This window comes from Stegodyphus dumicola, chromosome 2 (genome assembly GCF_044657685.1).
Source record: "Stegodyphus dumicola isolate Sdum_Otavi_A_Nest chromosome 2, ASM4465768v1".
Taxonomy (NCBI): Eukaryota; Metazoa; Arthropoda; class Arachnida; order Araneae; family Eresidae; genus Stegodyphus; species Stegodyphus dumicola.
In genome coordinates, this window is record NC_140769.1 from 183795714 (window position 1) to 183820872 (window position 25159).

General features: G+C 31.1%; 1 protein-coding gene across 1 annotated transcript; it reads right to left on the bottom strand.

The window, feature by feature from the left end:
• Positions 1-530: 530 nt before the first annotated feature.
• Positions 531-25159, bottom strand: LOC118190212 (UPAR/Ly6 domain-containing protein rtv-like). The gene is made up of 3 exons (XM_035360889.2): positions 24848-25159; positions 7876-8037; positions 531-2730 (listed from the first exon to the last, which is right to left on the bottom strand). Exons 1-3 carry the CDS (start codon positions 24927-24929, stop codon positions 2528-2530), a joined length of 447 nt encoding a protein of 148 aa, XP_035216780.1. The 5' UTR covers positions 24930-25159; the 3' UTR covers positions 531-2527.

Below are 25159 nucleotides of genomic sequence, written 5' to 3' on the forward strand. Positions count from 1 at the left end.
TCAAAAGAAAAAAAAAATAAGATTTAAAACAATGTATGGGGAAGCAAACTAAGTAATTTTATGCAAATACAGAAATTTTCGTTTCGAATTTGATCAATTTCTATATCAAAAATATTCATATCAAAGCAAAGACAATTAAATGTACTTAGCAATGTTATCAGTTATTATTTTAAGGGTGCATCTGTATAACTTCTTATAGCTTATCATAATTTGTTACACTTCTAAAACTGTTTGCACATAGTTTTTTCAATACATGTATCTAATAAACTCAGAAGAAGCTCGACAATTATTTGCAATTACATCAAAAGTTTGTTGATTGTAAAATGATTGGTTAACAAAGGATGTTATGAAAATATTTCGAACTATGTTTTATATTAATAAATAACAGTCGGTATGAATTTCACATCTCATAACTGAAAATTAAAACTTTAAATTTTATATTTTTGACTTCTAATTTTTTATTTATTTTGCTCTTAGTGATAGATAAACATTACGAAAAAAATATTTTCTTTATTTCTTTCTACTCTCTCTTTCTTTTCTTTTTTTTGCTTTTTCTTTCTTTTTACCTCTTTCTCTTTTCCCCCTGTACTGCAAAATAAAAAGAGGTTTTCTTGTAATCCTCTGCACCTCTCTCACACAGCCTATAGCGTATTATTTATATTAAACTCGATGAATAGGAATGTAGGTCTGTTTAAAAAAAACAACTTATTTCTTTAAACAGTTATTGTATGTTATTTTTCAAAAGACATGAGTATACTGACACGTACCTTGTTAAGGTTATAAGGTATTTCTCCCGCTTTCTTAGCGAGCCTTCATGGTGTAGTGGTCAGCACACTCAGCGCGTAATTGAGAGGTCCGCGTTCGATTCCTGGCGAAGGCATTGCTAATTTTTCATCTTGCCTGCTTTCCCCACCCCCCCAAAATACCTAATGTCTCTACAAGTTACTGATAGATAAAAAAGTTCTAGTTGTTTATATTCAGTAACCTTTGTCTTTTCAATTGTTACAATTTAAATTACAATAATTAAAACTATCACAGAAGAAAACTTTCTTTCTTTCCATAGGTTAAAATGTCTAATGATAAATGTCTGTTTGAAGTAATTTTAATTATTTCTGTAACAAAGAATTGATTTTAATTTTTGGAAGGAAACATCATCGATATCGATGGATTCGATGGAAACCATAATAGGAACCACGGAAGGATTTTCATGCTCATATTTCTGCTCGGGATCTAGAAATCTGATGGTGATTACTCCAGGTTGCAATCAAAATGTCTTATAGAGGTAACTGGCTTTTGAGTGTTTTAGGAGTATCATAATTTTAGTCAATTTGAATTGGTACATTAAAAATTTTTAAGTAAAGTGCTGTAGTCGGAAATGTGAAAAACGAGCAATGTTCTCGTTGGGACTCGAAATCCGAACCCTCCGATACTAGCCGGACGTGTTTTCAATTTCATCACAAAGACACGCAGTAAGGGGAAAGAATATGCCTTACATACTACTCCTCTTATACAGAGCGACTGGGTAGGAGAGGACCCAGTCGCCAAATCCTGGAGGTGAGAATTACCACCTATCATATTTTAGTTTGGGCGCCACTTGTAAAGGCTTTAATCAGCAGGATGGGAACCGAAGGAGGGAGAACTGCTTTACAAGTTCTGTAGGAAGAATTACGGTGATGGACGTAGATATTTTTATTTGTAGAAAATATTCGAAACAAAATGTTTAATATAAAAAACACTCATATGTATTTATATGAAAGATCGCGTTTGTTTGAAGAAGGTCATGCTTGAAATATCATAAGCAAAGAACTGTTTACGATTTCAGAATACTCTAGAAAATATACCATTCTTTAAAAACATTAAATAAAAAAAAATAAGGCATTTTCCAAACTGAAGCGTGAAAGAAGTTTTCAAAAACTGAGCATCTTGGAAACAAAAAGAAGTAGCTAGAATTAACATGGTTCTGCACTGTCAGAAAATAAAGGTAAAATATTGTATAATCGAATTGAAAAAGAAAGGCTCATTTACATGTCGAAGTCGCTTACTAAAATGCCAATGCACAATTTACGGCAAGTGGCAACTTCAAATCTTCGATAAAATTTATTATGCTTGAGATGGAAATAATTTATGAGATACTGCTGACGCAGATGCAGCTTACCATCGCTTATTATAGTGCAAGATGATGATACTGAACAGCATTCATTACAGAAATAACAAATTGTTTTTTTCCTGTTTATTTGTTAGAAATATGATTTATGCATTTTTACTCATAAAAGGGTTGCGACTAGTTATTTTGAACATTCTGAGGTAAGTCCTACAGAACTGAACTGGACCTTTCCAATATATTTAAAAGATTCCAGTATGTACTAATTGCACTTACAACTCACTAAATTTCTCTAGAAATTGGACAATTTCTATTTTCCAGACATTTAGTTCTTAAAAGTAGCAATTAATATTGCTTGAAAGTACTGGCATTTAGAATTGAGTCTTCGAAGGATGACAGTCTGTCTTCTTTCGGAATTTCTCAATATCAGATGCCTCTCATATGATTTAGAAGCAACATAAAGATTATGGTAATAAGCGGCACAATGGGCCGACGGGCGGCGTTGCAGAGATCTCCATAGCAGAAGCACATAAAGACGGGTTCCTTGTCAATAATCGTGTTTGAACAACGTTCTTCGCCATCCGCAGGAGGTCGCTGGACACACATCCTTTCCGTAGCTGTGTCGAAATCTGTTTAGGTAAAGAAAAAATTTGAAAAGCCAAAAACAATTTAAACTACCTTCATTTGGTGTCCAAAATTATCTGTACATACATATAAATTCCGATTTCTCAAAAACTACTGAATAAAATTCAATGAGTTTATTTGTAGATGTTTTGAAATACAGGTAACCCTCGTATACCACGGTAAACAGGTTCCTAGAAAATACCGTGTTGTATGAGACCCAGAGGCAGTATAAAAGGGGTCTTGAGTTCCGAAAACGTATTAAAAACAAATATTTTTTTAATTATACATAAACAACTTAATTTTCATAAAATATATATACGTATGTACAACACAAAACAAAAAATATTACATATTTTAATTTAACGCAACTTAAGTTTAATAAATTTCTTCGTTGTCATTGCTCAACAGAGAACGTTTTTTCGGTGGAATGAGATCGCTTTCACTTTCAGAATTTCTTTCTTCATTTAAAGTTCTGGCATTTTCTTTCCCCTTTAAAAATTTGAAATTTTACTTTGCTTACTAGTTCTTACCGGGTCATTTTAAATTTCTCGATCTAAACAGTTTTGAAACTCCCTTTTGAATTTTCGGCTTATTTCAGCGGAATGGTCTGCACTCAAGAAAATTAACTTAAAATTTTTAATTTTTTTAAGGTTACGTTATTAACTTTACAATCTTCATCAATGGTAGTGTCCTCAGAATCGATTTCATTTACAGCTTCGGATGCCATTTCTACCAAATATTCGTCAATTTCTTCTTCCGCTAATAAATCCTGAACGTCCTCAATAGCCATGTTCACAAAACCTTCGCCTCCGATTGATTGAGCAAGTTCTAATATGCCACCAATTTCCTTTAACTAAAGATTCACGCACGTTTTCTATTTCAACTAAAGAGGGCCACATCTTCTAACATGCATTTAACGTTGATGCTTTCAGTTCTTTCAGCGAAAAAAATACGATGTCGATTCAGTTCCTGATTGAAAATGTCTTCCAAGCTTCCATTACATTAATGGATTTTGAATCGATTACTTCTAAAATCTACTGTAATGCTCTTCTTATGTAATATGTTCTAAAGGTATAAATGACATTAATGGATTTTGAATCGATTACTTCTAAAATCTACTGTAATGCTCTTCTTATGTAATATGTTCTAAAGGTATAAATGACATTAATGGATTTTGAATCGATTACTTCTAAAATCTACTGTAATGCTCTTCTTATGTAATATGTTCTAAAGGTATAAATGACATTAATGGATTTTGAATCGATTACTTCTAAAATCTACTGTAATGCTCTTCTTATGTAATATGTTCTAAAGGTATAAATAATACCTTTATCCAATAGTTGTAGTAATGAAGTAGTGTTAGGTGGTAGGAATAGTATTTTGACATTGAGATGATTCAAATCTTGTGGAGAACATGGAGCATTATCTAATAGTAATAAGCGCCTTGAAGCTCAAATTTTTCTGCCTTAAATTACGCTCAGCGTCTGGCACAAACAATTTAAAAATCAATCTTTAAATATATTACCAGCGACCCAAGCTCTTGGATTTAGTTTCCAATATACCGGTAAGATGTTTTTATTTACGTCTTTAAGTGCATGAGGATTTAAGGATTTATAAACTGACAAGGGTTTTGTTATAAAGTCCCAAGTCATACTGCACAAAAATAGCGTTAAACAATTTTTAGGCACCTTAAATCAGGATGTAGTTTTTTTCTTTTTAGATATAAAGGTTCTACTGGGCATTTTTGTTCCATCAAAGCCCAGTTTTGTGGGCATCGGAAACTTGAACTGCTGTGTATTCTTGTTCTATAATATTTTGAAATTTTTCAGGAAACGTCCTAACAGCTTCATAATCAGCCGATGCAGATTCTCCTTGAATTCTTATACTATGAATTACAAAACGCTTTTTGAAATTTTCGAACTAACCTTTACTTACCAGAAAATTTGGGTTGACAGAGGGTTTCCCATATTCTTTGAGGTACTTGAAAATTTTGACTACTTTTTTGTTTAATAATATTACCATTCAGCGAAATTATTTTTTGATAGCTATCGTCAATCCAAATGCTGAGTGCCTTTTCCATCTTCTCAATTATTGGCGCCCCCTGGGGCGAACTGCACGTTTTGCGGATGTCGAAGATCCTGCAACAACTGCACTTATTTCTTTTTCATTTTTCTTAATAGTCCGAACTGTTTCTTCATTTCAATAAAAAGTTTTTCCAATGTAAGATGCCTTTTCTCCTTTTAAAAGACAGTCCAAGATTTGTGTCTGTACTTCTAAAGAAATGAATTTCCTCTTAAACAGTGTTTTTTTAATCTTTATCGGACATGTTTGGGGACTGAAACTTGTCTTAAAGACGAAAAAGTTATTCTTTAACACACGTGGCTCGACGCAGACAGCCGATCAGCAGCTTGAGACACTTTCGTTTTCAGGCCATGGAGACGAGAATTCGAATTTTGGAAGCCGAACGTGCAGGTTGTGCATTTTAGGTCACTTTTTGTGACCCCATGTTGTTCACCTTCTGCGATAGTGAGGTTTCTTCATTGCTATCTGGGGACATTTGTTTATACAGATTATCTGAGAATATTTGTTTTTACGGCTACCGGGTCTTGGAAGACAACTGGCAGAACTTACGAAACAAGGATTCTTATGTGTTAAATGACTATATGGGTACTTTGTACAATATTGGAATAACTTCGTGCAGATTTCGTTAAATTTCTTTGGATTGCTTGGGCAATTTTCTTATCGTGTTAGAGCGAAACCGTGTTATAAGAAAATTGTGCTGTAGGAAGGTTCTCGCAATTTATGAATCGTATTATAGTGAAACTTTGTTACAGGATGACGTGTTGTAGGAGGGCTGCCTGTATATAAAATTGAAATAAGATATGAAAATGAAATTGTATAGGAAAGACTACCTTGTGGACAAATTCGGACTTTTGGCTGTTAAAAGAGAATGCGATCTTCTCTAATTGCCATACTTATATCAAAACCCGCTTTTATACCATTATTACGATGGATAGTTACAGTTTGGGAAGAGGTAAGTTCTACATCTACAAACAGTATAGTCTCTCAAGGCATTGAAAAACAGGAGAATTTCGTTGTGCAATGGTTCTTTCAGAAGATCCAATAAGGAGATTTAATTGCTAAATTTACCCTCTCAGAGAGTCTTTGATTGCAAAAATGTAGAAACCAGGTTGCTCGATGTGGATATACGATATTGTTCACAAAATGAAAATTAGAGGTATGTGCATCTGTAAAAATTCTTACCAAGATCTTTCATCCTGATATCTGTGGGCAGGCCACAGATTATGTATAGAAATTATACAGGGGAACTCTTTGATCACTATTCTTTCCCATGCCATTATGTTTACATCGCCATAATTTTCATATTTCCATATTGGTGAAAACATTTTGTTTTAAGGTTTTTTTCCCATATAAAAGCTTATAAGATTGTGCGGATCTCGACTCATCCCTGATGAGAATATAGGGTCATTATTGTAGACTCTATTTCTGATGTTCTCTAGATCAGTTCAGAGCCGTCTTTTGTTGCGAGATCATTAAAACTCAAGCTGGCTTACTGCCAGAGAAAGGACTTTCTCATTAAACTTTCATAAAGAACCTTCTCATTAAACTTTTCATTAAATTGTATCCAAAAACACAGATATAATTGTAAGTTTCAGCTATCTTGTAATTTTATAATTTTCTGCCTACTTCCAAGTCTAATAGCTCAATATCTCGAAAATTCTTTTAAATGATAATTCTGCTCCCTTAATCTGTTTTAATTTCATAAACACTGGAATTAAGGCAGAAAACATAGATGCTCGCCGAAAATCTTATTACCTGCAAAGCATTTGTCATATTGTTATATGATCTTAAGTTTTTCTTTACATTTCAGAAACAGAATTATAAAATTAGATTCGATATTGATAATTAGGTTTGCCATTTGCTCATTCCATGAAAGCATAATCAAGATTGAATGATTCATGCACAATGATTAATTTTATGCACATAAAAATAATTTTGGACACTAATTCACATCACATAGCCCTAAATAACTAATAAATAAATCACATTTCAAAAGAAATATACCAAGTATATAATCCAAGTAAAGGAAGGAACTTATGCACTAGGTTTTGACTCGGTTTTACTAAAGGAGTTTAATAAATTGTATGTCTGTTATATGGAAATAAAGAGCGAAATATTACTAAAATCTGTCTATCTGACTTAAACTATAATATAATAATAGATAAAACTTGCATTCAACAATAAATAATTAGTAATGAATAATATCAACAAATAATAATAATATTCTTTTACATAGTGGGGCAATTCTCACTTTAAGCCGTTTTGATTTAATACAGTTTAGGGAGGAAATCACTTGCCTTTTAACACGGTTTATTCTGATTTGACTCTGAATTCGAACAGCCTTTTTAATCTTTGTCATCTAATTCTTAAAATATACTCGTAGTCAATGAAAACATCCTTAGAATTTGCATTTATGATTAAGATATCCCTTGGCTTAAATTTTTGATGAAGTTTTGATCTTTAAAAATTCATATTTTGACCACTCAAGTTCCCTAAAAAAACCTACACTAGTATTAATTACATACTATTGAAATTTTTGTAAATATTTGTGCTAATCATTTTGCAATTTAGGTTTATTCATTTTTGTAGTGTTGCGTGTTATTATTTATTTATTCAGTGTATTGCGTATTTTTATTTAATCGAATTTTTTATTTCATGTGTTAATCGATCGACGTTTGAATTGTTAGAAATAAAAATTGAGACTTAATTGAGAATTTAATGAAATTAGTACGAAAGCAATATTTTTTTTTAAGTCAGGATTTTTACATCCGATACCAAGCTTCTATATTTCACAACACTTTCTCTTAGTGTACAATTTGCTGAGTACGATTTTTAAGGAGTCTAAACTACTCTGCAAAAGCAGAACTAGGCTTAATTAGCTTTTCCGCTCCCCCTAAAACACAGCATGTCGAAGGTGGAAATCCTTCGTTGTTTTTCCTTAGACTTTTATTAATCTATGTAGTTAAATAGTTGGAATAAGTGAAAGCATCACAAACTGGAAGGAAGTTATATTCATGAATTAATATATATATAATAGAAAAGATAAATAAAAGCAGGCAACAGTTTACCGTCATTTTGTCCTTCTATAATTTTAGCACACCACCCTGAAGCACAAGGTACTGCCTCAACTCCTCTCACGTCTTCTACACTAGTGGCATTGAGCATGAAAGGATCTTTGCAGTCACCCAGTTCGCCACGTGATCGGCACACATAGCAATGGCGCAGCCGACCTGCAGAGAAGAGGGAACAAGATAAATAAACAAGATATATAAGTTAGATAAAAATACATAAATCAAAATTATAACTTAAATTAGTATTGACCCTTAATTCTTCATTTTAATTTGGGTATTTTCACCTCTCTGTTCTAAAAATAACAGCTGCTTAATAACCTTTACTGGAATTGCATAATTTCTAGATTAATTTATATCATAAACTATGATGACGTAGCTAATTCGAAACTTAAAACTTCGAGGACCGAAACCTTTCTCTTAACTACCATACTGGATAACTACGCACTTTGTTTCTACCTCTGTTGAAATAACGATGTTACCGCGCTGCTTTTTCCCTTTCGCAATGTAAAGAAGTGCGATGTCATACATCGATCGTAGCTGCCCAATCTGAAAGAAAGGAGCGTCAGATAGATCTTCGATACTAGACGGGAATGACGCATTAAGCCATAATCTTTGATTTATAGATACTATATATGTGGATGCATTTTCTTATTAACTGTATACAATGAATTAATAAGTATTTTATCAACGAAGTTTTGAATTAAGTGTTCATGTAGGAACACTGCTTACATGTAGAATTTAGAATAACAAATTTGCCCTTTGGAATAGAGCAAAGTTGTTTTCGATTTTGAACTGCCCTTTGTTTCAAGGTGCATGCTATGGGCCGGGAAATAGGATTAAGAAAAATAATTTAATGACTTATCGATGATTATTGCGAAGGAGTCGTAAGTGTCAAGACTTGAACTCCATTAAATAGCCGAATGTACATTTATAAAGGTAAGAACATTTATTTTCTTTAACAATGAAACTGGAAAAGCTGAAAAAATTAAGAACTAGTGAAAAGGGCTTTATTAGAAAGCTTATCAGTAAAACAGATAAGAATGAAGAAGAAAATAAACCTGTGAGTAATTTAAAAGCAATATTAAATCGGTTGGACACTAAAACTGAAAATATCAAATTAACTAATAATTCTATACTGAAAGTAACAAATTTAGAATATTGATGCGAAAATTAATTTCCTAGAAGTGAATAAAGATAATCTATTAGAATACAAGAGGTTAAAATCATACGAATTATCAAAAAGCATAAGAATTATCAAAAAGCACTAGCGATAATAATTCTAATGAAGAAGCACATGTGTCCAGTTCTAATTACATTCAAAATCGAAGTACAGAAACTTCATCTATAAAATTACCTAAAATGACTATGAATAAATTTTATGGTGATCCTTTGAACTGGTTAGAATTCGAAAGTCAGTTCGGAAGTACGATTGATAAAAATCCAAACTTAACAAAAATAGAAAAATTAATTTACTTAAAAATCTTTCTTGGTGCCTCGGCCGCCAAAGCTATTTCTGGTTTCATTCTGGTTCGTTATAATTAAGCAGCTGCTCGTGAACAGTTGCATTCCAGATATAGACAAACGATCATCTTAATTAATTACGCATTTAGGTCAACTCTTAAGTAGTTTACTTGTCAGACAACCTAATGATATAAACAGACTAAGGAAAATACTTCCTGTTACGGAAATATTTTAATGCCTTTAATTTTGAAACTGCTTCCGAATGAATTCGTTTTTGATTATAGCTGAAAAAATGAAGATGAAAATTGGGACTTACAAAAGCTTATTAGCTTTTTTGAAAAAAGAAATTCTCAATATCGAACGACGGCTTCAGTCAGTTATAATTCAAAAGATAAGTTCTCGCGATTAGAAAAGCCATTGCCTTTAATACCGAAAATTTTCTCCCATCAAAATAAGTAAGACGTCGACAGCTAATGGAGCTGGGTCAGCCGATTCTCAGTGTCCCTTTTGCGGCGATGGAAGTCATAAATCGGCGGATTGAGAAATTTTTAAAAATGTAAGCAGATTTTGTGTGTGTGTGTGGATAGAAAGCATAGAATTAAAGATGACAAGAAAAGAGTAAAATGCAGTTTTTGTAATAATAAACATTCCAAACGATTTGTTATTCATTTTATGAGTTAAAAAATATTGACAAAATTGAAAGAAAATGTCGGATTCGAATGTTATTTTCGCAATTTTGTCATATAATTTGAGGAAAAAAGTTTATTATAAAATTTAATAATAAAGTGCTTCTGCTTCAGTTCCGAATAATTGAAAATATGAGATTCTTTTTGTTAATGGTTCAGTGAGAACTTTCATAACTGAAGAATGTATCTAGTGAAATGAATTTTCCGATTGCTAAAAAGAAATCACTTTCTGTTAGCTCATTTGAAGATAAAACTGCATTAGAATAGACATTTGATGTCTTCAAAACTAGAAAATATCAGAGATCCAATCTTAGACTAGATGTTAAAATACTAGAAATAGAAATTATATCTGATACTATTATCTTGCCGCCATATTTAAATTTTACTAAAGGAAACAAAAGTTTTGAAAAATTTACAATTAGCTTGTAGGGAAATTCGGTTATTTCGAAGCAGGAGAGATGAAAAATGAGCAATGCCCTCTCCGGGAGTCGAACCACAGAGCTCTCAGATGCGCGCCGAGTGTGCTGACCACCACACTACGAAGGCATGTTAAGAAGGCGGGTGAAATACCTTATAAGCTAACTGCTGAAAATAAAATGGCAAAACTGTTATTCTCATAGGAATAGATTTCTACTATTCGATAATTACAGGTAAAATTAAAAGAATTTTAAAAAATGTGGTAGCCACGGAATCCTTATTTGAGTGATGTTTGCAGGGTAAAGTAAATAATGATTTTAGTAAATTATTATCTGTGAAAGTACGAGTGATATCCAATCGAGTGCGCTTGCAGTTACACCACGAAGGCATGCAAACAGGATGAAAAAATACTTCATGTACTCCTCCTTTTCAAGGGCTACTGGGCATTAGGAGATCCATTCGTCAAATTTTGGAGGAGATGAATTATCGTTCACCCCCTTTTAGTTCGGATGGCACTTAGAATTTTTTGCGAAGTTAAGAAATTGAAGAAACTCACAATGTCCTCGCCGGGATTCGAACTCCAGAGCCCCCGAATAAGCGTCGAGTGTGGTTCCAGTTACACTACGGAGGCATACAGAAAGGAGAAAGAAAATACCATGTAAAGTGCAGCAGAATTTTAACTATTCGACTAACCCAAAATCACAGCATAAGCGGATATACGAAAAAGTTCAGTCTTTACTTTTTCTTTGCAAAGTATCTTAAGTATTTACTTTTAAGAAAAAGAGCGATTTTATTTTTCCTATACTATATTTGAACTAAGATTATACAGCAAATTGTAAAATTAAAAAAAAAAAAAAAAAAAAAAAACACTCTTTTCTGACAAAATTAAGTAATCTAGTTTATATTTTTTAGTCACCTTTATACACAACCCTTTTTAATCCCTAAATTAAATAAAAGAATAAAGTTAATCTCCATCTAAGCCTTAGCAAATTATATAATCATATTTATATTCGTATGCAAAGAAATTAGTATTTATTTGAGTAAAATAAAATACTCATAGAACAATCAAAGTACAGCAGGCATTGCCATGCTGTTCTGTCAAAGCTTATATGTTCCATATTTGCTGAATTTTGTAAACCTGTCCACAATCGTATTATTTAAATTGAAGCTCCTTTAAAATGTGAGCTGCTCTGTGTTTTTATGGGACTTAAATAATACATAAATAAATTAACAAAAGTATTATTTTTGCTGGCTTTAAGAGAAAAATAAGTGATCTCGTAAATGAAGTTCAGGGATTTGTAAAGACCGGCTTGAAAACAATTCAAGATCAAATTCAAAGAAAGAAATTCCAAATGAATGGAAAGAAAAAGATATTCAAATTAGATGTGTATAAATGAACGTTGTATTTAGCGTAAAGTAAAATGAATCGAATTATAAAGCAATTAATTCTTGGCAGAAAGGTGTAGTACATACTGATCTATGCTTTCACACATTCAATGAGAATAAAAATTAGTACCTGAACTGTAATCTCGCAACTCCCGAAGTTTATCCTCGCAATCTAATTTAAATAAGTGAGGTAAATTTCAAGGACAGTACCATTGCTGAAAGTTTTTGTCGCAGCTTATTATTTCTTTGTCGCAGCTCATTATTGCTGAAAATTGCTTGCTACCATTGTGCGATGGTTAAATGCAGGAAGTATTTCGCTTATTTGCTCTTTAAATATAATTATGCTCTCAAGAATAGATTGGATAAGTAGAGTATTTTTTTTTCTTACCCTGTCTACGCATTCATTAAAAGAAGGTCTTTTAACAGATCCCAGAGACGAACGCCAACTTAATGTTTAGTCGTTGGTAAATTTCAGCCTTAATTTGAAGAATTTCTTTTAGCGGCTATTGAAATTAATGCCAGATTTAAGATGAATTAATATTCAATTTTGTAAATTATTATCAACTTAATTTTTCAAGGATTCTTTTTTTTTTTTTAGTTTACAATACAGAACTCGATTGGCCTAAACAATCAGTAAAATTTGTGATTAATGAAATCCATTACATAAGTAGTGATAAAGTAGAATATGATATCTATCATATTTTCAAATATTTTACTTTCGCAAATAGTTGGAATTCTTAATGTTGCTAATAGTTTTAGTTGAAAATGTCATTCTCGATGTTATGAGCTAAAAAAACCAGAGACACTACACCTTAAAGTTTAAAAGAATAGAAGCAATTAATTTGCTGTGTAAAGTATGCAGTAGCTTTCCTGAAGCAGCTGCTTTTACAGACGATAAGGTAAGAAATAGAGTAGTAATTGTGCTGCATATGATTAAGCTGCTAAAATATCTTGCAACTGTGTTATTTCACACCACCGGAAATTCACATTTTGAAGGAAGATCACTTCCGATGGCTTTACTTATTGGTTACAGTTTGTTCTTAAATATATGGCGGGAGAAGTATTGTTCAGCTATTTAATTAACAAAATAGTGTAAATGTATATAGAAAAAGAATACAAAAATTAAATTCATTGTGAAATTATTGCCTTTTTAAGAGAGAAATTAAGAAACAGTCAAAACAGTTGAGTAGGGGTAATATCCTTGGGATTATAGAAGTGAAGCAGAATTGTCGGAGTGGAGTTAATCGCAATTTTAAAAGTAATAAGGAAAATGATAAATTTATAAGATATTTTTTCTTGCCTTGCCACGTGACTTCGCGTGTAATTGGAAGCACACGTCAGGCTAGCAAATGGGAAATCTGGAATTCGAATCCCACCGAGCATTGCACATACATATTTCTATAATAAAAATATATTTTTATAGTACATTCTGTAGGCGTTCCATTTAAACATATTAAAAGGAAAGATTTCTGATCTGATAAATATATAATATGTGTAAAATATATATATTAGACAGATAATAATTGAAGCAAAAATTAAATCAAAAAAGGGCGTTAACAGTCTAACAGAAAGTACATACATAAAAAAAATTCAATAAAAATTTAATGAAATTAATGAAATTAATATAATTAACATAAAAATTGTTTAAAATTCTTTATTCTTTTTTAAGGAGCATCTGAAGAAGTTTTAACAGAATCACGTTTCTTAATTATATTTACATGACAATAAAATATTGAAATAATTCAGAAGAAAGTAAAAAAATTAATTTAATTAAATTTTAACTCCGTTAAAAGTACAATAAAGTAAAATTTAAATTTTTAAAAATGATTTTAATTAAGCCTCAAGATATAATCTGCTCCGAGGACAACCTAAAACAAAAAATAAGGCAAAATAAACAAAATAAAAATGAATTCTGAAAGTAGGAAACCAAAAATCTATTGTATAAATTAAAAAAATATATTAAATTTCTAATAAAAAATGAAAAATTGTTAAAGGGTTTGTAAACGAAAATCAACTGTTCCAAATTAATAATAAATATAATTCAAGTAAAATGTTTAGGAAACGAATTTACTTTAGAAGCTTACTAAAAATAAAATAAGTTTTAATAATAATATATGAAAAAAAGTTTCCCAATTGAGGAAAGAAACGAATAAATTATACACAGACAAAAAATTTAAAAGTATGAAAATGTAATGAAGAAATATATTATTTTCAAAAGGCTCTATTTATTACACTAACAAAAATGTAACAGTGTAATTTGAAAAATAAATTAAGTATGTTACCTAGAATGAATATGTAACATACTCTTATTAACAACTTTGACAATTAATCATAGTGTGCCGTCCGTGATAGAAGGGAAAGGATGCTTCCGTGGAGGATTTCATCTCGGAAACTATTTCCTTAAGAATTTTACTGAATTTCCTTAAGAAAATTACTCTTATCGCCATATAACCACGAAAACGTTAATTCATCGCCATTCACCAGGATCAAAATGCTCTCCTGCCACTTCAATGAGGGTTTTAGTTTTTATCTCAAGCAGAACAGAATTCTTTAGAAAGTCCTCCACTAAGACATCCATTTTCTTAAACGCTAGTGTGTTCTCATACCTGATAAATCTAAATTTTTTTAGCATATATTGCGATATAAAGATTCAGAAATTAGTGAACTGGCTTAAATTTAATCTTCAGTTTCTACTCAGTTGCAGGTTGATCTACATAATCATTCCCTACGTCACTTCACAGAAAAATGTTTGAAGAATAAGATCTCATTTGGGCGCAGTATAGAGACGCCAGTACAGAAAATTGGAGAAGTTATGTTATACTGAGTATGTCTGATTACCTCATTAATCTACGTCATCCTCCCTATTTCAAGAAAACCCTGTCTTTCAATAAATTCTAGTGCTTTGCTTTTAATTTATTTTTTATTGAACACTATATATAATGTCTCTGTTGTGGGATTTCAATACAGACACAGTCGGCGAGTCGATGATCTGATTACGGCCACCTAGAAAAGATGTAGAGCATGTTCCATCGATCCATTTACTCTCTAAGTATAATTATAGTTAATAAGGGCAACTGGCTGGCTGGGTTTGGAAGTAAAACAAAAGTTCTTCCTGCATCAACATAAGAATATGGAAATTCATGTAAATTATAATTGAGGAAAGTGCAAAATATGCTACGGTTTATTTTATAAATACAGTCAAAAGAATTCTGAGCGAAGTGAACATTTTTTTAAATATCTCTAAGAAGTGTCATTATTTTCACTCAAAGATAATTGCCTCGCCATTAAAAAAAAAAAAAAAAAAAAAAGGGCCCGTTGTTGTTAATCAACGATGCGTAAGACCTTTCATTTATCTACATTATTATAATAGAGCACTGCTGGTCAGTCTTTGAAAGTGAATCTTTTAAATGTTATTTTATTAGTACTTCTTCATATCACTTCGAAGCAAGTATTACTTTATGACATAAATCGATAGATAAAATATGTTTTTAATGCTGTATAAAATGCATCGAGTGCAAAATTCCTAACTTTGTATTCTTTGTATTGCATCTATTGTATCTGTACACAAAATAAAATCTGACGATAATTGATGAAATAGTGTAATAAGGACTAAACCGTAGTCCTGTATATAGTAATAAATGTTTTTGGAAAGAAAATATATCCTTTTAGATAGTTTTATATTTTTTAAATTATATTTTTATTTTATATTCAAAAAGAAATACAGAAACGAACACCGGAATTTTTTCCATGAATTCCATTTCAGTAACGTTTTCATTTTATACACATTCAACATTTAGTTTTATGATTTGAAGCCGATAAATGTTATTTTTACTTAAGAAGGAAAGCAAAATATTGTATCAATTTTTATATGTTTTTGACTTTTTTATTTTTTAAAAACTTGTAAGGATTCTTCTTTCTGGTGTAACAAGAAGATCTGATGTTTCAGACTGCAAGTTATTGTTTTTTAGCTTAATAATGCTTTACATATTTAAATCAAGAGAAATTATAAAATTGTCGAGGAAAGCTGTCGAAGTAAGTAAAGAAGATCGTACAGAATTGGGATAAATGTATTCGTAATTAAAATACTATCCGTAAATCAAATTTTTTACCCCCTCAAGGGGCCAAAAATGACGAGCAGGTCCGTAAATTTCTTATTGTAGCTTAAACCAGTTTCCCCTGGAAAGTACTCCAGGAAGGCTTATCTATCATAAGCTGTCATGTGGTTTGCCTTAATCAATTAAGCTACTCGTATCTAATCATTGTGTGTGTGGGAAATGGGGGTTTTAAGCTGTTTTACCATTGTTAAAAATATAATGATTTCTTGTTTAAGATTGGATATAGGGATTGAATTGAGAAAACATTTAGTAGGAAAAAAAAGTGCTATTTCACAGTTATATTTCGGAAAAACAGCCAACATAAGTATTTTGGTAGCACATTTATATTAAAGGGAATCCTCTTTCTTCCTTCAAATGATCTGTTTTTACAGATTAGATTTTCCTAACTCCGACTCTGTTGCTGTTGCATCAGTCATAAGTTGTCCAGATTTTATGTGCATTTGTTTATTTGGCAAATAAAAAAATAGTCAGATTTTTTTTTAAAAATTTAGATTTTTTTAAATCTTATAATTAATTTGCATGTAATTTATTAATCATTATTATATGACAATAATTCATTAACTTATAACATGTGTGTTTTTACACGTTTCTATACTCCTAAACAAACGATTTTGAAATTTATCTATGCGCTACTTCAGGACTTGTTAAGATCTAAAATAAGCTCTCTATTGTTAGGTTAAAACACATGTTTATGAGATGCAAAAATTTCTTAATTAAATATTATTTTTTTATTATTCGATTATTTGTATTTATCTTAAACTATTAAATGGAAATACGGCTAGCTTGTTTCAATATGTCGTTATTTGTTTAAAATTCATACGCAATGGGCAATATTTTTTGCTTAGAAATGCACGGTATATAACGCTTTTGGGAATATTAAAGTTTAATTTTGGTAAGTAATGTAATGTAAAAATGACATTATGAAATTTGAAATAGTGTAAATTTTTCGTATACTCTATTTAAAAAAAAAATGAAAATTTTGGACAATTTTATAAAAGATATTTAACTAAGCAAGACAATCCTCTAAATTTACTGCTTCAATAATAGGAAGCAAGGAGTTAGGGATGTTATTGTAAGTCGTGCCGTTAAATTACTATGTAAGAATATCTCGGCTAGGAGTAACTTTTTTTGGGGGAGGGCTGCAGTGGAAGTCTAGGCATTAGTGGCTACATGCTAGAAAATATACTGAATTTTATCTGATTAGATTAACTCTTTCGCATCGAAGTCGCCCGTAACGCCCGTTCATTCAGGCAACGGCAAACCGCCCCAACGCCTCGTTTATTTTCTACCTAGTTCTTTCCCCTCCACGTTAGTGTGTATGGCTCATTGGTTTCGCGAGTTGTTAAAAGACATGTCAATCATTCTTTTGAAGCAATTAAAGGAGAAATACGGAAAGCTATTGACGTTCGCAGGTGCAATCCGGCCCTAAGGTGAAACTGCACACAATGGATGAAACCGCAGGGGGAAAGGAAAACTATTCCAAGACAAATTCGTAAACACGGGCGTTTTCGATGTTTGTTGAAAACAGATTTGGTCGTCTCTCGATACGAAAGAGTTAAAGGATTTCAGCTGCAGCTGTGATAAGTGTCTCAAACTATCATAATTAGTATACCTGCAATAAAAATTTCTAATTTGATTCAAAAAATCGAAGTAGATTGTTTTTCTAGGATAAAAAATATTTATTTCTACATAAACAGGATAAGCAAATTTAGAAAAATCGAATTTTTCACAATAAGAAATATTTACTAATACATATATATGTTAAATAAATTAAATTATAATTGCAAATTATTACTAATGAATCATCGTTGAAAATTCAGTTCAGCAGGAAATCGTGTAAATGCTTTGTTATGTTTAAAATGAGAATAATACCTATTATTACTTAAGTGTTTTGCCACAAGATTCAAATTACAAGTACACAAAAGAAGCATAAAAATGACTGGAATCAAAGATTGCAAGGGAATCACCATTGTGTTTTGTATTTTGTACCACACGGTTGCATACAATTAGGAAAATTAAGAAAAAACAATTGCGTCGAAGCACATAACATTCAACGCTTGAAAAGTCTTTGATCATTGTTCTAATAACATAAATATTAATAAAATTTGATGCCATTAAAAATGAAATAATACATATATTTTCATACATAAAAAATTTATGATTTTAGTTTGGAAAATAAATGAACAATTTTTTAATTGACCCGACTGCCTAGAATCTTTTTATCTAGATGTGATTTCTTTTTTGAGGAAGCGAAAGTAAGCTTTATCAGATCTTTAAGGAAAATCTTGTGAATTTATTTAACATCTTAATGTTTACCTGTAATTGTTTGATGAATTAAAAGAATGTGTGGAAACGTTTACTTAAATGGAATGAAGTGGAAAATAAGAAAATGTTACGAAAATAAAAAATAAATATTAACACTTAGGGAGAATTTTTATTTGCTTAATGCCATTTAGTCTTATATTTAGATCTAACCATACCAATTATACTCAAAGCTCCAGGTGAATATCCATTACCGGAGATTACCAGCTACTGTTTTGTGATTTGTGTAGTAACTGAAAATCTTAAATTATTGTAAGAATAAGAAAGTGTGCATTGGGTAAGTCCAGAGAGGCATGAGTATTCAACGTTACTATGTTAACGAAGCATCCTTAATTTTTAACTGCCATAAAAGGTCATAGAGCACCATTATGATGGACTGGTAAATACATTCTAATATAGAGGCCAGTGGAAGAAAGGCATTTTAAGTTCCAAAGCATCCTTCAACTGGGTTACATAGTATTATCAACCCGAGATGTCAGTCAGTTTTATTTGTGAACTCGTAGCTGCATTAGTGCGCTGTTGGTATGTAAGTTTCAAACTGACATAGAAGGAAACAACATTAAAAGGGGAAATTTCCAGGACTTTTTAGTAGTCATTAGACTGAAAGGGAAAAGCTAAATATCAAGGATCAGTTTATAAGGCATTTCTCCCGCCTTCCTATCATGCCTTCGTGGTGTAGTGGTCAGTACGCTCGACGCGAATTCGAGAGGTCCGTGGTTCGAGTTCCGGCGAAGGCAGTGTTCATTTTTCATATCTCCTGCTTCCAAAAAATCCTAATGACTCTACGGTGGCATCCGAACTAAAAAAGGTGGTGCGTGATGGTTCTCCACCACCAGGATTTGAGATTGGGTCCCCAAATCCCCACTCACCTTTTAAAAGGGGAAGTATATAAGGTATTTCTCCCGACTTCTTAGCATGCCTTCCTGATGTAGTGGTCAGCACGCTCGACGCGTATTCGAGAGGTCCGTGGTTTGAGCCCGGCGAGGGCATTGCTCCTTTTCCATCTCTCTTGCTTCAATATAACCTAATGTGTCTACATTCCTTACCGAATATTTTTTGAATGATTTATCAATTTTTTTTCAATTTGACTTCAACATTAAATTTAATAACTTAATATTGTTTTAAAAAAGTATTTCTTACAGTCTTCAATCAGAGCTCAAAAACATAATAATTTTTCCGGTTGTTTCTTTTTTAGAGCAAATTTAGCATTTTAACATAATTTTTGAACATTTTAAACACTTCATAAGATATTTCATTTGAAGTTCCAGTAATAGAGTGGTCTCTCGATTATCTGGTTTGCAGATTATCCATGCGTGGCGGTGCGCCAGAGTGTGTAGAAAACCCTACGCGCAAATTTGAGCGCGGAGAAAGATTTTCTTTTTAATGTAGAAATCGGAGATTTATTTAATTGTAATGGTAATAAAAATATAAAAGTTATTACTATATTATATTTTAAAAAATTTTTAAAAAAGATTTTGGCATACAACTTAAGATGTTATCAAAAACTTTTGTAAAATTCTTCGAAAATGTCAATCGCGAAAAATCGAGGAATGGTTCGGTAGGTGCTCCACTAGGGCTTTCAGTGCTTGAGTAATGTGGATATAGTTTCAAATGTCACAAGAACAGAAGAACAAAGAGTGATACTGAAAATACAGGGAAAAAAGATCCAGACAATTCATTACATGAGTTCCGAGATAGCAATGATTTCCGTTGAAACACTGTTGAACTTAATTGATCAAAGAAAAGGGGATTCAAAGAAAAGAATAGTATTTCGATAAATACACTGTGGAATCCAAAAGATATTTAAAGTTCTCAAAACCAAAGTAATTACAATTTTTTTAAAGACATAAAAGCATACAATACGCATGAAAATTGATGATTTGGATTATCCGTGACCTGCTTACCCGGCTTTAGCTTGGATAATGGAACACTTTCGAACAAAGTTTTGAGAAATTTCATTTTTCAGAAGTATGTGTCTTTCAAGACATTTTTTAAACACAGATTTACTTATTACGATGTAATTTCAAACCGCATTTGAGCTAAAAAAATAATACCATCAAAATGAAAAATCGATAGTATTTGCCTTGAAATGTTTTGAGTTTTCTATTGCAACAAAAAATGAAAAGCAGTTTGTAGCTCTAAGAAACAGATAAAAAGCCTCACTACTCCTTAAAAGGCCACAACTTTCCCACACTCATTCAAGGCTAAACTTTAGTAAATAATGTACAGTATAAAAGCTTTTCAAGTAAATTAATCATGCATTCATTAGCAAACCAACGATGACACATTGGCTTTCAAAGTGGTGAGTTACCAAACCGATTACTCCAACTATTCCCTAAACCTGTGACTTCAGCCAGTGAGACGAGTGGTCTAACGTAACTTATTATAACGGATTCCTCGAACTGATTTTTTTCTAGCCTTGCTCTTCAAGCCTTGATTTACTGCTGCATAAAATGTATTGGCGTTGCTCAATAGCGAATGAGATTTTATACCATTTTGGCCTACCATTCTTCAGTTTCATTGAAGATTACAGCATAATTATTCGACCATTGAAATTTTTGTTTTTGAACTTCTAGATGAACGATTCTCATAATTTCGAATCTTAGTTTATTCACCTGAAAGAGAATGAGTTTTTTTTTTCAATTTTTAATTTAACATTTCCCCCTTTAGAATGGAGAAAATGCTACTTAAGATTGCATTCTAAGTAAAAGCTGTATTCTTACAGACGACTAAATTGCCATTCTATAAAAAATATTTTGCTTGTTTAATTTAATTTTAAAACAAAAAATAATCATAATAAATAATGAATTAATTAAAGCATCAAAATTTAAAATAATTTATTTCTGTAAGATCGGCCTCTGATATTTCGTTTTCTGACAGAATGTATATACCGCAGAATTTCTAATAATATTACCCCTTTGCAAATTTTTTACATATAGAAGAAGCAATTTTAAATTCATAAGTTCTACCTTTTATAAAACTTGCCACAAAAAATCTGAAATCTCCTATTACAGAAAGTAAATGTTATTTTTTCTCTTAATTATTTTTATTCTTGAATTTCCGGATGAACGAGTCCCATAATTTCGAATTATTGTTTATTCATCTGAAAGAGAATGAGTTAATATAAATTTAATTTTTTTTCCTTTAGAAGAGAAAATCCTACCTAAGACCACATTCTAAATAAAGGCTGCATTCGGACAGGCTACCAAGCTGCTATTCTACAAAAAAAAAAATTATTCTTTTTATTTAATTCTAAAACTTAAAATAATCACAAAAAGTAATGGATTAATTAAAGCATTAAAATTTAGAATAATTGCTTTCTTTAAGATTTTTGTCACCTGATATTTTATTTTCTGGCAATATACATATACATGGAATCTCTAATAATCTATCCCCTTTTCAAATTTTTTCTACAGATAGAGCAAGTAATTTTAAATTTATAATTTCTGCCTTTGCTCGAAACTTACAGCAAAAAAAGGTGAAATCTTTTATCATAGAGAGTAAATGTTGTTTTTTTCTCTTAATTATAGCAAAGTAAAAAAAAACGCAATTACATTTCTTAATATTTTGTCCGTTACATGGACAAAAATGATTAACTTTAACTAAACTGATTCTCCTGAACACGAAAACAACAGTACAAAGTATGCTACGTGCAATGTTTTTATCTGACATGCATGAACTGAATTATGACGAAACAAAAGTAATATTCTGATTTTACTAACATACAGTTCTAGCTAAGTCACTAATATACTAATATATTTACGTCACTAATATACTAATATACTTATGCCGCTAACATACGAATGTACTTATACTTATTATGAAATGTGATCAAATAATGTATCTGTTTAGCGCAGCAGGTAATACAGAATGCAAAACTTACTATTATTAAAGATCAGCTCACCATTCAATTCCAATGCTAAGCTTAAAATACTCTAATATATCAAATATTTAAACTTCATTTAATATATTGAATGACAAATGGAAATATTGACTTATGTAAAAAAATTCGGAGATTTAATAATGCAAATACGTGTAATGATGCTACAATAGTACAAGCTGGTAGTATAGAAAGATATAAAAATGAGAATATTTTTAATTCTTTATTTCTTTCTATTGTAATGAGTTTCACTTTCTCTAAATAGAAACCAGCTGCCATTGCCCATTACGAAATTGTCAAATTTGATAAATGTGCTCCATTTGTTTATCTCCTGATAGTGTTAACATGGTGTTAATTATTAAGTCTTTTCAGATTTTCTGGTTATATTAATCACATTATATCCCATCTAATAACACAAATAGACTTTCATATAATTTCCTAATTTCTCCACAGAGTGTGCTTCTGATATTAAAGGATTTAAAAATCACCTGAAATTAAGTAAACTGGGCGAGATATCAAGATTTTACACTGTCACTGTTGACAAAAAATATGTTTATCTCCACCTTGCAATATTTGTTTTTGAAGAACATAAAAGAATATAAATTGCAACTTATTTTAACAGCAAAATATCTACCAAAGTACTTAGTATATGAAAACTGTATATTCTGAGGATCCAGGCCGTGATCCTGTAAATAGAAACTAATTTTGCAGCAAAAATATCAAAAATAAATGAAATATGTATCTGAAAAAAAAAAATAAAAAAGATTATAAGGTGTTTCTCCCGCCTTCTTAGCATGCCTTCGTGGTGTAGTAGTCGGCACACCTGGCGTGGGCATCGCTCATTTTTCATCTCTCCTGCTTTAAAAAAATATCTAATGTCTCTACAGTGACACCAAAACTAAAAAAAACATACGCGAATTTAGGTTTTTTTTATTGCTCCTGAACAAGAGGGTCCGAGTGCGATTGCCCTCGAAAACTGATGGAGTTTTATTGAAAATATGTGCTGCTTTTCTGCCTAATTTTAATTTCCACACTAGCGTGTTCTTTTTCCATTCAACAAATTTATTAATTAAACAAATTAAAGTAATTCAAACGAAAAAAGAAACTAATGAAAATATTTTTTCAACAGGTAAATTTATGTGAAAAGATTTTCTATGTTTACGTTTAAACTTTTGCACAAAAATATTATTACATTTACTCAATTATTACTTTATTTAAATGTATACTTTGTAGAGTGATTACGTATTTTTTTAAAGCAGGAGAGATTAAAAATGAGCAATGCTCTCGCCGGGACTCGAACCTCTCGAATGCGCGCCTAGTGCGCAGTCCGCTACACCACGAAGGTATGCTAAGAAGGCGGGAGAAATACCTTATAAAGTAATAACAGCTATTTTTGCGCAAGCTGAAAAAAAAACAATGTATAGAAAATCACACTAGGGATTGCTTATCACATTATTTGGAATGAGATAAACATTCTTGGTTGTTTAATAATTATACAGGAATATGTCCTTAAAACATGTTGCTAAAATCAAATGCTTGCTCTAAAAATACGAAACAAGTTTCTGATGAATGACGAGTGATATAAACAGTGCACAATTTTAGATGGAATAAAATTTAAAACCACTCATTGAGAATAATGGCATATGAAGCGGTCTTGTCGTAGTAAAATGTTAAGCTATTAAAATTTAGTAAATATGTCATTTATTCTTATCACTATTTAAAAAGATTAAAAGTAGTTTGAGTATTTTACGCCCATTTATAATTACATAAGCCAATATTTAATAAAATAGCAAAATAAATAAATAAATAAAAAATAAATAAATAAAATAAAAAAATAAGAAAAAAGAAATATTAACGGAATTATATAATTGCAAAAATTACAATTTAAAAAATTAAAAAACACAAATAAAAAAATAATATAATATACATAAAAAAAATCTGAAAGTTTTCAGATTTTAAATTACGTCCAAAGGGGTGTTTTTTTAACATTTTGTGTGTTACCTTTATTTATTAAATGTCATGTTCTTCGCACTTAAACCATAAAATTCAGTTCAAGAGCAATATCGCAAAAATTTTTTAAATTGAGCATATCCTTAGAATTTCTGATTCATAGTCTCGCGCGCTGGAGATTTTTTTTCTCCGTATAATGTTGCTATTGCTCGTTTTTAAATCCTTGAGTTTGTTAATCAGAAATTCGTTAAAGTTTTTCAAAATATGAAATACATAATAAAACAGATTCCAAACTTCAAATTTGGGCTTCCACATGCCCATATTCGCAGTAATGTTACGTCAGTCAAAATTCGATGGTTCTATGTACCGTTGTTTTATCACAATGCGAGAAATATGCATACAGTTATGAAGATTTTTCATTATTTAATTTCTTCAAATATAATGCAGGACTCTAACATTTGGTGGCAACAGTTTGAAAAGTAAACGTTTATAGTGAACCAACTCAAAATCGCAAAGCGAAAATAATAGTCCTTCAGGGATAAAGCCGATTTGGACTATTAAAAAAAAAAAAAAAAAAAAGGGAATATTTTCAACTCATGGAGAAACTTCTAGAAATACCCCAAATTACGTGTTACACATTTATCATTTTATAACTTAACGTTTCTCAATTAAAATATGAAATAAATACATATCTACAAATTCTGTTCATCTGCAAAAAATCATTTTGGAGAAAATTATAATAAATCGCTCACCTTGCGCGTAGTGAAAGAAAAGTCCTATTACCAAAAGAGGAATTATTCCTATCTTTGAGTTTGTTATCGTTACTGACATCATTAACCCAATTAATAAGGACGGAACAGCAGGATGTTGAACATGTCATACAATAACATGGTAGTGCTTCTGCAGTTACTTCTGATGCAATTTTCCGCAGTAGCGGGAAAGATGAAGCTGCCCTTGAAGTTGATGATAAAACTAATGCAAAGTCCCGTTGGAATGCTTCTCTGTAGTAGTATGAGAAGACACGAGAATACTGAAGATGGCCGAATTCCGTTAAAGAGTTGGAA

Bases quoted from the DNA above. Each gene is read 5' to 3' on its own strand.
- LOC118190212 (XM_035360889.2), bottom strand. From the start codon at position 24,929: ATGATGTCAGTAACGATAACAAACTCAAAGATAGGAATAATTCCTCTT. The intron at 8,038-24,847 runs GTGAGCGATTTA...TCTTCTCTGCAG, and splicing joins TTTCTTTCACTACGCGCAAG to GTCGGCTGCGCCATTGCTAT. The intron at 2,731-7,875 runs GTAAACTGTTGC...TTACCTAAACAG, and splicing joins TATAGAAGGACAAAATGACG to ATTTCGACACAGCTACGGAA.